This window comes from Crocodylus porosus, unplaced genomic scaffold (assembly GCF_001723895.1).
Source record: "Crocodylus porosus isolate Cpor-Errol unplaced genomic scaffold, CroPor_comp1, whole genome shotgun sequence".
Classification (NCBI taxonomy): Eukaryota; Metazoa; Chordata; order Crocodylia; family Crocodylidae; genus Crocodylus; species Crocodylus porosus.
Window position 1 is genome coordinate 4203518 of NW_017728921.1, and position 14538 is coordinate 4218055.

At 50.1% G+C, this 14538-nt stretch overlaps 1 protein-coding gene across 3 annotated transcripts in view; it reads right to left on the bottom strand.

The window, feature by feature from the left end:
• Positions 1-11521: 11521 nt before the first annotated feature.
• Positions 11522-14538, bottom strand: part of CMKLR1 (chemerin chemokine-like receptor 1) — a 149780-nt gene continuing 146763 nt past the window's right edge. For all 3 annotated transcript variants that reach the window (XM_019538821.1, XM_019538820.1, XM_019538819.1), the window contains one exon: positions 11522-13751. In XM_019538821.1, coding sequence (XP_019394366.1) covers positions 12675-13748 — 1074 coding nt within the window. In that variant the 5' untranslated portion in view covers positions 13749-13751 and the 3' untranslated portion in view covers positions 11522-12674. The remainder of the gene's footprint in view (positions 13752-14538) is intronic.

Sequence of the window (14538 nt, forward strand, 5' to 3'; positions counted from 1 at the left end):
TCACCACTTTGCCTCCATTCGCTTTTGCAAGCCCCAGGCTAATATTAATATGCGGTGACCCACTCTTGTTCATACATTAGCTAATGCCCTGTAGGCTGTTATTCAGCGAGCTGCAATGCCAGACTACCCTTCCTGCCAAAAGGGCAATAACTAATATAACACGAGCTCATATGGGAGGAGCCCTCCTCCCAGCCCCCTTCCCTTAGAGCTCTCAGCGTGTCTTCCCCCTTCCTTTATAGGCCAGGTGGCCTTTAATGAGTCACTCCTGGGCCATCAGTCAGCACTAATTAACCTGCAGCTCCCTTCAGAGTCCCATCCCCACCTGGAGGTACCAGGGAAACCCTGCAACCAGAAAAAAAACAAAAGCTAGCATATGCCAGCGATATCTAGCCCGTGTTATGACGTGGGCCTGCTATGAGCTAGTGATCTGCCAATCAAAGATAATGCAAAGCTGTGGCTTTTTACAAAGCAGCCTGGATCTTCACTGCAGCAGGCCCAGGCACCTGCTGCAAGGGCGCTGGCCGGGGTAAAATCAGTGACCTCAGCCATGCACCAACTTCCGAGTGGCATCCCACCCACTGGGAAATGGGACTTGCAAGCGGCCCTCAGTAGCATCTGCGCTGTGCACCCCTGTCCCATGGTCGTGCGTGAACAGGCGCCAGTCTGCAGCCTGAATCAGTGAGCTGATGAGCCCAGGCAGCAGGGAGCTCTTCAACTTTTAATTCCCTTTAAATGCTCTACCAGCTCTTCTTGTGGGGGTGGGCATTAGTGAATGTGGGGCTCTTTAGAGAAAGCTCAGTCCCGGTTTCTGCAATAGCAGCTCCTGGCAACCGACGTCTTCTGTTTTTATCCCCCCAAACAGGGATACCGAAGGCAGCAGCAGTTACAGAAACAACCCACTAGCAGTCTCCTGCCAGCCAGCATCCTTCTCCTGGAGAAAAAGGATGTGTTTCTAGATCCCCACTGGAAAATGAACATGATCTGAAGGGGTAAACTGTTTCTGGAGGGAGTCTGGCTATGCCCAGTGGGGGCAGCCGGCAGGGTACGCAGCTCCTGGAAGGTGCTGGTACTGGGGCTAAGGCAAGTGCCTGCGTTCTGGGCTCGCTCAGACAGGCGTGGAAAGGCCAATACGTGCAACTTGGTGTTGAAAGCCAGGCTACATGCAAACCCAAAGGGCTGCTGGCAGCCAGCCTTATTTAGAAGCCCTTCTTTTTTGGAAAATCTCCCCCTCCCCGTTCAATAAATCGCTTTTCGCCAATCTGTGTTGTTGGAGGAAATGCCCGAGAGGTGGCAGTAGCCCATCTCCTATTAATTTGCTTTATGGTCCTTTCTGCTAGAATATTCATGATGCACGCCGGTTCAGTATGAATACATTTTACTGGCATTACCATTCTGCTTCCCTTCACCCCCTTTTTAAAGGCCTAAACATAACGCGGCCAAGGGTCTCCTACCTCCCCTGCCCTGGGAACACGAAGCTGGAGAAGGAACTGAGTGTTTGGGCTGAGCTCAGATTTGGAGTGAGGCCCGGTTTTGACTCCGTGTCATTGGGATGCCACGTAACGTTCACCGCCGCATGCAGCAGGGGAGATGGGAGCAATTGTCTGTGCTGCTGGATCTGCACAGGCAGCGCTGCAAGAACAAATAGCAAATAAGCACAGCGCTCAGCTGTTATAAAGGTAGGGCTACCTCGGCAGGTATTTAAGGCTGATCAGATATTGATGGGTTTGCTCATTCAGTCTGAATGCTGTTAGGTTAAACCTACGGAGCATCCCAGTTTGGGGGGAGCCGTCCTAGAAAAAGTTGCTCTGATGTCTTGAAAGAACTTAAAAAAAAAAAAATCACTATTTTTGTCTCAGAAAAGATTGCATATTGCTTCATGCCAGCACCAGGCAGCATCTCAGAGAGGCAGATTACATCCATTCTAGGCCAACTACCTTCTGACCCCAAAAAAGGGGCTGAGAGGTACCCCAAACCTGTCCCTGCCCCATCCCTCCAGCATCATCTTTGGTTCTTAGTTTACACGTTTGTGGGTGCAACCACGGCAAGATTGCACGGACGCTGTGGTGACTGCTCTTATCCTCGTGGGCTTTCAACCAGCCCAGCACCGGCTTTCACGTGGCTGCAAGGAGGCAGAGGGAAAAAAAAGTCTGTGTGTGCACCAGGGGAAAGGACAGAACCAGGAAGGGACGTTGCCAACCGCGTGTGCAAGGGAGGTGGAAAGCTCCTGAGAGGGGCTGCAAACAGCAGGGAATGACGAAAAGCAAATAGACCCAGGGCATATGCAACATGTCCTTAATACGGGTCTTGATGAGGACCGTTGTCTCCTAGCTTTCGGAGGCCAGAGTCACGTGGAGCGCTCGCCTTCTCTCCTGCTGCGTGCTCTGATGCAAAGCCCTCGGGGATGGCTCTGCTCCCGGGGCTCAGCCTTTCCCTCTCTTCGGCATCCATCCCAGCCAGGTGGCTCTCCCCATCTCCCGCCCGGGGATTCCCCCCAGCGCCACGGGCGATGACACAAGGCGTTCACAAGCCCGGTGGAGGGCTTGGGAGTTGCCGCCGCTCGCTCCAGAGCTCGGCTGCGGGTGTGTCCTGCCACGCGGCAATTCGTTCAACATGTGCTAAGGGCTGGCTGCCCCCTAAACCTGCCCCTGCCTCTGGCCTCGTGGGGACCGGGGTCAAGCGTTGCACTCAGCTTCCCTGATGAAAGGGCCTGACCCACAGTAGTCGATCACCCTGGGCATCCTTCTAGGGGTGGGGAAGTGGGTCTGACCCTCTCCTCGGGATCCCTCTGGGCTTTAGGCAAGAGCTATACCCCTGGTCCCTCAGGGCACGTGCGCAGAACTGCCAGGCCCAAGCCTAAGTGACATGCCCAAGGCCATACAGGGGGGCCTGTGGCAGACCTGGGAATCCCATCTCAGTGTCTCAACCATGCTGCATTTCTCTTTCCAGTGACCATCATCTCCAGGGAGTCCTGTGCTGAACCATTTGGGTTCCTAATACCACCACTAAGCAGCTTTTTGCTGCGGGGGGGGATCTACACCCATGCAATCACTACTTCAATAGAAACACTTCCATTTGGTTTTTCCTACGGCTGAAATTATGGCTCAGATTTGACCTTCGAATGCCCTTTTCATTACTGAACTCATGCAACAGGTTGACAACTGAAAACAAAAATACTGTCGCTAACCTAACGATGTATTTCAGATTTTCCTGCTTAGGCCAAAGGGGTTTTCAACCCCAGCTCTGGTGGGAAAAGGTTCAGCTTGTAACCTCCTCTTCCGGTAAGAGTCGGAGCAGCTCTTCCTGACATCCACCCAGATAAAGCCTGGCAGAATAGGATCGTTAGTGCACCCGCCCCGTATGAAATGCGCCGGGGAAGCTTTCATGCTTTTCCTGACACTCCGATTAATTAGTTAAAACGTGTCGAGCTCTCTGCAGATGAAAAGCGCCAAGTGCTAAATATTGTTATTTTGAGCCTCTCTCCCTGTTACCACCCAAGATCTCTTGATGTGGAATAACGCCTGCAGTCAACAGTGGGAACCGTCTTATTCCCCCCGCCCCAAACGCCACGCCGCATTCAAGGATCAAAGCGGGTTTGCTGTGTGTTCCCGATCCTGGCTCCCCCTGCCCCAGTACAACCCCGGGAAATAAGATGGAGCTTGTTTTCCTTCCCAGGGGCAACCTTCATAGTGTGCCTCTGCCCTGTCCCCCGAGACACGTCAGCCAGAGGCTGCAGCCCAAGTCAGATCCTTATTGATCCTGACCCCGACTGAGGTCAGGAAGGCCGTCGACGGGTCTTGCCTGCAGGGCTGGGACCTCTGAACTGGTCTAGAGTTGAAAATCAATGTGGATTTAAGTCCGGTGTGAGCTCCCAGCCTCGTAGCTATTCCTGAAGACCTCCATGGGTCTCTCTGTGTGCTGCCCTAACAGACATAGGGAGATCAGGGTCTTCCCTCCCAACAGACGAGGGATGAACCGGTGAAGGAATCACAAACTCCCCTTCTTGTTGGGGTTGTGCGCAGCGGACGAGCTGGGCCCACCCATCTCATGGGCTGCTCGTCCTTTCTGCAGGCCGAAGGAAAAAAAGTCCTTCCTTTTTATTCTGGTTTTCTTTCTCCAATGCATGCCTGCCACGCAGCCCCGGGGCGTCGTTACCACTGTGAAACACTCATTACAGGACATTGCAACGCAGCCAATTACCAACCACTGTTATGTCAAGGCAATCCTGGAATAAGGAAATGCTCGCAGCAATGACCACTTCCTGAAGCAGCTTGGTCTGGGCCTGGAGAAAGCAGGACACCCACAGGCGACCGAGCAACCCTTCAGGAAGGGCATCGATGGGGCTGGGAGTTGGCTCTGTCTTCCCATCCCAGAGCTACCTGGAGAGACGCAGGGGCCTGCTGGCATGGATTCAATCGGAGCACAGGGCCTTGCTTTTCCTAACGGGTTGGCTGGCTTTTATAGCCCCGCTGGCTTTGGCGATCTCGGTGCTTAGCTCGTTACATTTTACTTGTTCGGCGGGCTCCTACGGTGGCTGGCTTTTTGGCATCCCGCACAGATAAACAACAACCGGGCTTTAAATTCAGCCAGGAAAGCTCGCGGCTTTGCCAGGACCTGCAATTTCCATGCTCTGCCGTTTTCTGCTTGACCTTTCTCTCACATTTTGCTTCTTCCTTGCTCCACGCTCTGCATCTCTGAATAATTTACACCTAGTCGGCTTCCCAGTGGCTATTAGTCACAGCAAATGAGATATAGACACAGGTTCAGCCACTGCCCTCCGCACCGTGTCTTCACCGGAAAACACAAGCAAACAAAGACGAGATAGCCAATCCCGTGCAAAGCCCTGGGGAGGCCAGCGGCCCAGCATTTTTAGCCAGATGTACACTGCAATAGCGAGAGACCCCAGGTTGGGGACACAGAGTTAACTCGTCTATCTAAAAAAATAACGCCAGGTGCTTTTTTTTCTACTTGGACTGAATTCCTGCCCTTTCCCTGGATGCAAAGCGGGCACCTTTTTTTTGCAGCGAGACCTCACTAGCACTCTTCCCACCAGCCTTTTATGAGGCTGGTAAAAGCAGAAGGCATTTTTGAATATTTTTTTTTTAATGAAAAATGATCTAACTGACAGCTTTAGTGGGTTCAGATGATATCCTGTGTCCCCATCAAGTTGACACTAACAAGATTATGCAGATAAAACCCTTGATAGATTTGAAACGAGGCAATACCATCATGGGGGGAACTGTCTGATAATCTATTTGAAATCCAGCTCACTTCTCAGTGTTTGGTATTATCTGAGGAGTTGCTACAGCTCGACACTGTAGCTCAATTACTTGGGCTTTGTGAATCAGTTTATATCTGTGTCTGGCTTGATCTTTTGCTGACAGAAACCTGTAAATAGCTTAGTGTCTTTTTACTGGGAGCTGCCTATTGACTTGCTTCTTCTTCTGTTTCTTTTTAAAATAAATACATCGGTACTGTCTGCTATCTGTGCACAGACTCCCAATTGAGGCAAGGCAGCTGGTTATGTGAGACTCAGCACCTTCTCCTTACCCTGGGAGGATGGCATGCTGCTCTGGAGAGGTCAAGTCTTGAAGCCTTCCCAGTGATGAGTAACAGCCATATTCAAAAGGCCCTTGTATCATCGGACGGTGCTTTTCCAGCAGAGGAAGGATAGGCTCTCGGAGGACTGGAGCCTCCTGCAGCCTTTCAGGAGGCTTGCAGACGGATCTATCCGGTGGGGATGGTACTAAGAGGTTTCCACCTTCCCTTCTTGTTTCCTCCTTGTAGGACGGAGGTGGTGGAGAAGCCACCTTCTGCTCCAGAGCTAGGAGCCGGGGCTTGCACTACCGAGCACAGCTGTCTCTCGGCATCTATTAATTAAACCTCCCTCCTTCCCCCCTCCAGCAGCCCCTTGCAGTGATCACTCATAAAGGGAACAGCCCTGCCCGTGCGATGCGCGCTAATTAATTTGTAAAGATGGGAAATGAGTGTTGCCAGTGTCGCTGCTTCTGCTAGGCTGGTCAATAGCCGTTCTAATCTTCCAGAAGAAATTAAATCTTTGCTGTTTATTTTTCCTAAGGGGCCCTCTCTCTAATGTTAGTGTTAGTAAACAGATGCGGTGCGGTGTGCTTATAAGCGGTGATGTATTCCTCTCTTTAAATCATTAGAGTCCCCCAGTTAATACCTTGCTACATCGCTGACATTCATCACCGCAGAGGCTGCAAGAATCGCAATGGCTCTGAAGCCGGCAGCCTCTGCGCATGGCTCGCTCTCATGAGTAAAGCGCCGAGGCGTACGGTCGGGCCAGGACTCCTGGGTACCGCACCCAGCTCAGCCCCTGGCTGGCCAGCAGACCTGAAGCACGGCCACCCCTGTGTCTCTATCTGTATAACAAGAGCACTTGCCTACCTACCTGGCGGGGTGGTGAGTCTTAATTAATTAACAACAACAATGAGCCAAATCCTGATGCCCTTAATCAGTCCCGGGTCAGAGATACTCACCCTGTACTTCCTGCCTTAAGCCCATCTGAATCCCGCAAACAATACAGCTGGATCCCAAGCCTTAGGGACCAGCGAGCCCAGGATTTAAGTCCAAGATCCCTTGTCCCCAAGGAGCAAAACTCATCCTCTTATGCAAAATGATATAGAATTGCACAGGGTGGTAACAAACAGGGTTTGACATGCATTTATCTCCTTTGTATGGGAACCACCTGATCAAAGTCTCTAGCAGGAAAAAATGAGGCTGAGGATGCCTCTCCAGAGAGAGTATTTTTTTGTTCTGCTTCCTATCCTGGGACCCTTCTCTTCTGACAGGATTGTGGTAGCTAGCCTCAGATGATCTGAATCCCACTGGACAGTCACCCTAGGACATTCGGTGCCTTGATTTGATTGTTTATAATACAACCCTCTGGAGATTTTGGGTCGCCTCCTGCACTTTGCTGAAGATTTTAGTAGCGGTGTACACCGCAAAGAAATCAACATATAAATAAGCATGGCGGTGGTGTCCACTCAGCGGTGGCAGCTGAGGAGTCAAAACCATGAATTATCTCCCAAATTAACTGTGCGTGAAATTGGATAGAAAGAGCAGCTCAGCCCATCCTTTCCAGAGAAGATTTATGAATGGGCGATGTGGCCTCGCCGAAAGGCAACACAAGTGGAGGGAAAGTTACATGATGGGCGACGAGGAAGAGAGGCATCTCCCACGTCATTTATCTTCGGCGCGCTTTTGCTTAGCTCCAGTATTTTTCTTTTTTTGCAGGAAAACCAAACTGGGATCAAAGCAAGAGGGTGCTATAGAAAACATGTAGAGTAGCAGCCTGGCCTCACTGAAGTCAATTTGAGCTTTACCTCTGAGTCTAGTGGATTTTTCACCCATATAATTGAAGCAGGGACGATCACTTTCTATTGGTTTTTGCAAGCGTGCTGCTAATTGTGTAGGAGGGATACCATTCTCTATTCCATTCGAGTCAACAGGCTAGATACCACTTTCTATGATATGCCGGAGGATTTTTTTTTTTTGAGACGGGACCAAACCTTTTGCAATGGCTGTTAACTGACCGCCAGCCCTGATAACGAACCCCAAAATAATCAGGATGCTGCCTGTTGGAGTGTGTGTGTCTCTGAGGATCTTGTTTGCTTGATTAAGGAAGTGCATGCTATCGCCTCATCAGGCAGAACCATGTTATACAGACATCACTTTCTGGGCCCACGTTCAGCCTAGTGTTGCCAGCAGTCACGCCTGCATCACACATCTTGTAATATCTGGTATTACAGCCCCGACTCTAGGGGGCATTTGAAGAAGTGAGATGCTTGGCTTTTATTAAAAATAAAAAATGAGTAAAATGCAGTAAATTTCTGGCCCATGTGTCAATGGGGCAGGAGGGGGAAAGGAAGGATGATGCAAAGGCTCAGGAACCTGAAGGCAAAGAACCCCTGATTATAGATATATTTTTAAAGTCATCTCATGGTTTTAATTGTCTGATTTTGGAGGCCTGATTCATGGCTTTGGACCCCGTGGGGCTGGCAGGGGCCAGCCGCAGATTCAGGAGAGAGAGGGGGTACGTGCACACGTGTGTCTGTTGGAAGAGAGGAGACCTGCTCAAGGGCTTGGGGTCATGCTGGCCTCCTGCGAGTGCATGTGTAGGCACAAAGAGGCCATCAGCCACTCGTACTCTGCGTGGTGAAAGAGCTCTCTCCTTAAATCCCAGGGTCAGGAGTGGAGGCTTGTGTTTCTCGGCACCGGCGGTCCGAAGTCCCACAGCCCATGTTCCTTTTGGCTGGAAGCCTTGTACACATACGACACAGGCGGGGCACGCCAGGAACATCTGAGCCAGGCACGCAGTGTGCTGCCTAGAGAAGTGCGGATGTGATGGGGAGGGAGAGAGTTGGAGCTTTCCTGGAAAGATGCCATTTGGGCCACGATGCACAAGCCAGATGTTTCGAGGATGCTGCTGTCTCTCCCCGGGTCTCTCTGTGCAGCACATGCTCCACCAGTCCTCTTGTGACCTGAATATTTCCCGTAATGATTCCCCGGAGGACTGTAATCCCCCCGGTGTGCACTTTCCTCCTTGGCATCTGGCAGACGGGGCGAAGATTGGCAATTACCACCATGCACTCCTAGGCGCCTGGAGATAACTTGCCTGCCACCTCAACTGAGATCCAGCCATCGTAGCACAATGCAGACCCAAATGAGAGAGGATAAGTGGATAAATGTCCTCAGCTCACCTCCAGAGGTCTGTTTTTCAGCCTCGCTTGCAGCAAAACATTTAGTATTCTCATCTTGGCCCTCAATTGAAGGTAGTTCACATCAGAAAAACAGCAGGGACGACACAGTTTGCTTGCTCTTCCGCCCACCGCAGAACAAACCCGGGTAACCTTCGGTGCTGCCTGGAGCTTGCGGGCCGCCCCTGCTGCTCAGATGTCCTTTTGGAGGGGGTGGATGGCAGTCGTTTCAAGTTTTCTTTCCAATGAACTCAGATTTCCTGCGCTGCTGCTAAGGAACCAGCAGGCCTGCCACTTCTGCTCTGCCGCGCGAGGGGAACAGGGCTGTCTGTAACCCCCTTGTTCCCCAATCCCCTGCCACTCTGCCCTCATGAAGGATAATGCCAGCCTTGGCTGCATTATTTTCCCCCCCCTCTCTTCAGAGGACAACCCAACCCTGGCCTTCCCAGTCCCCCATCTCCCCCGGTGGGGACCCCTGTCAACTGGCTTGGAAAAAGCATTGGGCACCTGAGGCAGGTAAGCCTGGCTGATAAACTCAGGAATACAAAGAATCCCTCCCAGCCTGGATCTCAGGGTGACCCTGAACTGTTTCTCACCAGGTCCTGGAGAAATCAGCTTTGATTTGCAGTGAAGAAGGCGTAGGTCACAGATTAGGGAAAGAAAAGCACAGTCCTGGAACGGGGGTGCCAGGGAAGGTCTGGATTCTGCTTCACTGGACATTATCCAGACGGGTCAGAGAAACACCCTTCAGGGGGGATCTAGGGGTACGGACCCTGTCTTAGTGAGCGGGGTTGGACTAGACGACCTCTCAAGGTCTCTCCCCGCCCTGAGTTTCTGTGAATCTCTGAATGAACTCAGCACCTTTCTGGCATTTGGTTCAAAATGTGGCTGGGCCTGGATCAAAATCCCCTTACGGTATGCTTATGTCTACAGATCTTGTGGATCCACGTTCCCCTATGAGATCCATGTGCTCGGGAAGTACTGAATGTCCCCCGCCTCTGTTGCTCCATCTCATGCAGCTCTGGTTTCTCTTCCACACCCCATAGGTCTACTCATATTCTACCATCCTCTGTCTATTGCTGTACTCCCGGGATACGTATCTTCATCCTACTACTGAAAATAATTTTCCTCTGACACATATAACTGCATGCAAGAAAGACTGGAGCCATATCTGGAATTAATCATTGTTAATGAGAAGACATACAAAGGCAGTGTGTTTCAATGCTGGTATAAATTTTAGGCGCGTTGTCTTATGCTAAACGCCTTGTACAAAGTCATCTCTATGCCTCCCTGCATTTTCTCTCTGAGGTTACAGCTGGGGCATTCAATAGGGCTGACGGGAACGTCGTGCTCTGAAAATCAAGGGGAGCCGGACACCTGTCTTAGGAGCCTTGCTGTTGGGAAATCACAGAAGTGAAAAAGCAGGCGGTGTCGTCAAGCCACGGGGTGACTGAAAGGCAGGCCTCGTGAGGGAGGTGCCAGAGGATATTCTGCTTTCCTGCTGGGCCCTGCAGCATTGAATGCTCATGGACGCGGGCACCAGAGCCCAGGGGGACGGTCACTGAGATGTAAGGAGCTTCTTCCCTGTGCTCTCCAGTGTACTGGGCAGGTGCCTGACCACAATGCCTTAGTCCTAGAGGAGCATCTGTGGTAGGTATCCGGTTTCCCTGTGCTCAGGCTGCTGTTGGCGGAGGATGCAGGACGCAGCACAGAGAAGCAGGCATGAGCAATGTAGTGTGCACTGATCCCAGTGCTCTTAGACCATCCCGACATGCCTATGCTGGATGGTCCAGCACCCCTGCTCAGCCACCGCTGCTCTGTGGTTTAGCAAAGCCGGCCTCATACGCCGACACGAGGACTGGGCCCGTTCTGGATGCTTGGTCCAAAAGGCCTGGGAGGGAGCCCCCGGTGAGACATCACTCTCAGGTAGCATCACATCAGCCATGCCCCATCCCATCCCAATAGACTTATCGAAGGAGGAAGGGAAGAGTCGTGGGTGTGGAAGGGGTGGGAGAAAGCAGCGCTCAGCTCCCAATGGCCCTCCCAGCCTCCATTTGCACGGGCTGCATGTTGGCCCACAGCAGACCGCCACCCAACGGGTCTGTCCTTCCTGAACCTCCTGTCTTACGAGGACAGGAAGATCTTTGTTTGCACTTTTAAAACTTATGAGACGCAGCTCTTCCTGCTCATCCTATTTATAGATTAAAACACATCAAGGACACGGCTCTCAGGCAGCTGATTTGTCCGGTCAAGAGATTTCTCCTTCCTAAGAGCCTTTATGCTGCCTGCTGGTGCCAATAAGCTATCATTTCAATTAAAAAAATGCAATGACATCTGGGATCCGGCGCATATTTCTGTCTCCTCACTTCCGTCGCTCGATCCGAGATGCTCACCCATTGCAGCTAAACCCTTCTGATCAGGGCTGTCCACCCCCACTTCGAAAACTAATCCCTTGCCTCTGAGCTTAAGCCAATTGCTACAGGGGTCAAGAGGCAAATTTGTTTCGCATTGTACAATGGCCCAGGCACCTTCGGGAGATTTTGTTTTCTGTTCCTCAGAATTAATAGCGAATTCAAAAGACTGCAGGAAGGGGATTAATTCGGCATTAAATGTTTTAGGCTTTTAGAGGCATTTCAATAAAACCATATGCCGTTTCTAACATGACCATGTAGTGTCGCCCCTAATGGGATTTTCATTTGGGCTCATTTTAATTAGATACTTTATTCCTGACTAGGGTTGCCACGTGCTGTGCTGGCTTCCATTGGAGGAGAAATCAGGCCGCCGTGTACCTGAAACACATGCGAGGTGTCATAAGAATGGACGCCGTGGCCATCCAGCTTTTGTTCTTTTTTCTTTATCTGCTCTGATTTCGGGTATACTCGGGGAGTAGAGAGTGTTTGCAGACAACCGAAAACCCTGTTGTGCTGCTACCAATATATTATGTGCCTTCAAGAGACTGGTTAAGTGGCTATATGCATCACTATATACAATGTCTAACATGATTTCCCCCCCAGGATAAGCAGTATGTATTACAATTATAGGATAATCAGCCTTTCAGCCCACCGGGTGTGATGGGCATTCAAAAGACGCTCTCAAAGTAAAGCATTAAAAGTCACAGTCTTCTCCCCAACATATATTTTAAGAAGCAATCCTGGCTTCTCTGCTCTGCACATTTCTCTCTCTTGGTCATGAGTCTCTGTGGTTTGCTTGGACTCCATAAACTTTGGCATGACCTGGTCGTCTAGTCATTTAAGATGGTATTGTCTCAACTGGGGCTGCGATTTATAAACTGTGCAGTTGTTGGCACAAAGGGAGATTTATACATATTCACAACTGTGTGTGCATGTGTACAATCACCAGGAGCACAGAGTAAAGTGCAAGGATAGACCGTTTTTATGGCTTTGATTTGGCAACTTCTCTCTGTCCAGTAAGAGGCCGACTGAATGAACTAGTCCAGCAGTCAGCAATATGCAAGGTGGAAAGGTGTCTTGACCACACAGGTCCAGATGCCAAATCCTTATCCAAGGTTTGGACTCGGTCTGACTTAAAGCAATGATCTCCTTCTCTCAAGCAGTTTGGGAGGCGTAAGAAAGAAAGTGTGGAAGGAGGAGGAAAAGGCACATGAAGACCTTCCATCATAAGCACTGAGTCTGCATATAAAATACCCAGTGGTTTGCCCAATGTTTCATGACCAAGAGCATTGATTTGCTGGCTCTCCAAACTAGAGGATCTCTTCTGAAAATTGATGGCACTTTATCAGATGCAGTAAGGCCACAAAATTGGGTTAATATACAGATTGCATCAAGAAAATACAGGCACTTTCTTAAGGTCCCCTGAAACATCTTCTGAAACCAGAGCTCAGGACACACTCCTAGATCTCAGTGCAGTTGCCTCTTCCCCATAGGAAATACTGAAAAGAGTCTGTGTTTTGGGTGCCAAAAGCATCTGAGGTAGGGATTAGAGCAGTATAGTCTCCTTCTCGGTCATCGAAACCGTCTTAGAGAAGCTCCTGTGTACAAGACTGGAGTGAGCAGTGTCTTCACTTATGGCATTCACCAGCCTGGAGAAGACACTTATCTTGAATTTTTTAAAGTCCTGGCCCATGAAGACATAAAGGACAGGATTCATGCAACTGTTGAAAGTAGCAAGTGCCGTGGTGATGGGTATGCCAACTTCTAATACTGAGTAGGGGATTTCGTGGGGATGCATTTCCAGGAAGTGCAGGATATGGTAGGGGCTCCAGCAGAGGAAGAAAGTCACAATGATGGTGACAATGATCTTGAAGGGCTTTTTGGATTTGGAGAGGCGGCTGGTTTTCAGCTTGCAGACAATGCGGATATAACAGAGTGTGATGATGGTGATGGGAATGATGAAGCCTGTCAGAAACTTAGTGACAGTCACCATCTTGTGCCTCATCACACCCAGAGAGTGATAAGACTTATTACTGGACAAAGAGAAGTTGCTAAAGCAAACCACATTTTGGCCGTCATGCTCAATGTCCCGGAAAATCAGAGACGGGGAACTCATCATGAAGCCGATTGTCCAGGTGACGAAGCAAACCAGACATGCCAGCTTGGCGGTTCGATGGTTTTGGGACCAGATGGGGAAAAACACTAACAGGTAGCGGTCGATGCTGATCGTGGTTAGCAAAAACACGCTGGTGTACATGTTGAGGTTCAAGAGGTAGGAGTTCAGCTTGCACATGGCTGTGCCAAATATCCAGTTGTAATTCATAGCTGTGTAGGCAATATTTAAGGGCAGGAAGACGCTGAAGAGAAAGTCAGCAGCTGCCAGGTTGAGAAACCAAATGGCATTGACAGACTTCTTCATCTTGAAAATTATGATTGCAATGACCAGACCATTCCCCACGATCCCCAGCAGGCAGGTGACACTATAGATTACAACCGAAAGGATCCTAATAATTTCCACTGTGTTGTGCGATGAGCTAGACTCGAAGCTATACGAGCTGTAATCGATATCAGAAACATTTCCGTAGTCATAGTCATCTTCGGAGTAGTTGTAGACCTCCATTATCTGTAAACCAATTAAAGCAAGTTCAGTGCTGGGGTCTTTTACAGTGCATGCTTCCACTAACTGTCTGACACGGGAGGGCGAATCAAAGGGATCTGGGAGGTGCCCGAGAGATTTCAGTTTGTCAGGACGAGAGCTCAAATTTCACGTTGGGTAGGGGGTGCACAAAAGTGGGCAGCTCTCAACAAGAGCAGCATCGGGGCATAGGGATACAGACACTGATAGCACAGTGTCAGAAAGCAGGGTCTAAATTCAACATTGCAAAGAGCAGCTGTGGTTAAAGCTGGGCACACCATACATTTCACACAACGTTTCCAGGGGAAGACCTGCCTTTGGATTTCCGGCAGCTTACCCAGCTCTGGCGAGACAAATGCTATAGGTCTTGGAACAGAGCGGCTGGTCAGAGGACAAGTGACATTAATGAAAACTAGGACAGAGGGGTGGGGAGATAGGGAAAAATAAGGAGTTGACATGAGCCTCTGCTCCAAACTCCAAAATAACACTCTGAAAATGTTTAGCTGACATTATTGCTGGGTTATATCCGTGCACTGAGTTCTGGCTAGGCATGGATGCTGGTCAATACAAATAGGGGGCTCCTCTGATTTTGCTCCAGTAGGGTTTATTTAGGATTGTTCTGATATGACTGAAAGTGAAATTTAGCCTTCTTAGCCATAGGGCATGATTCAGAACCATTTCATTTGATTTGGGTTTTGTCCTGAACCATCTCTTCACAAAACAGGTATAATCCTCTCCATCTACCACCCACGGAAGTGTCTGGGGCTGACTTAAT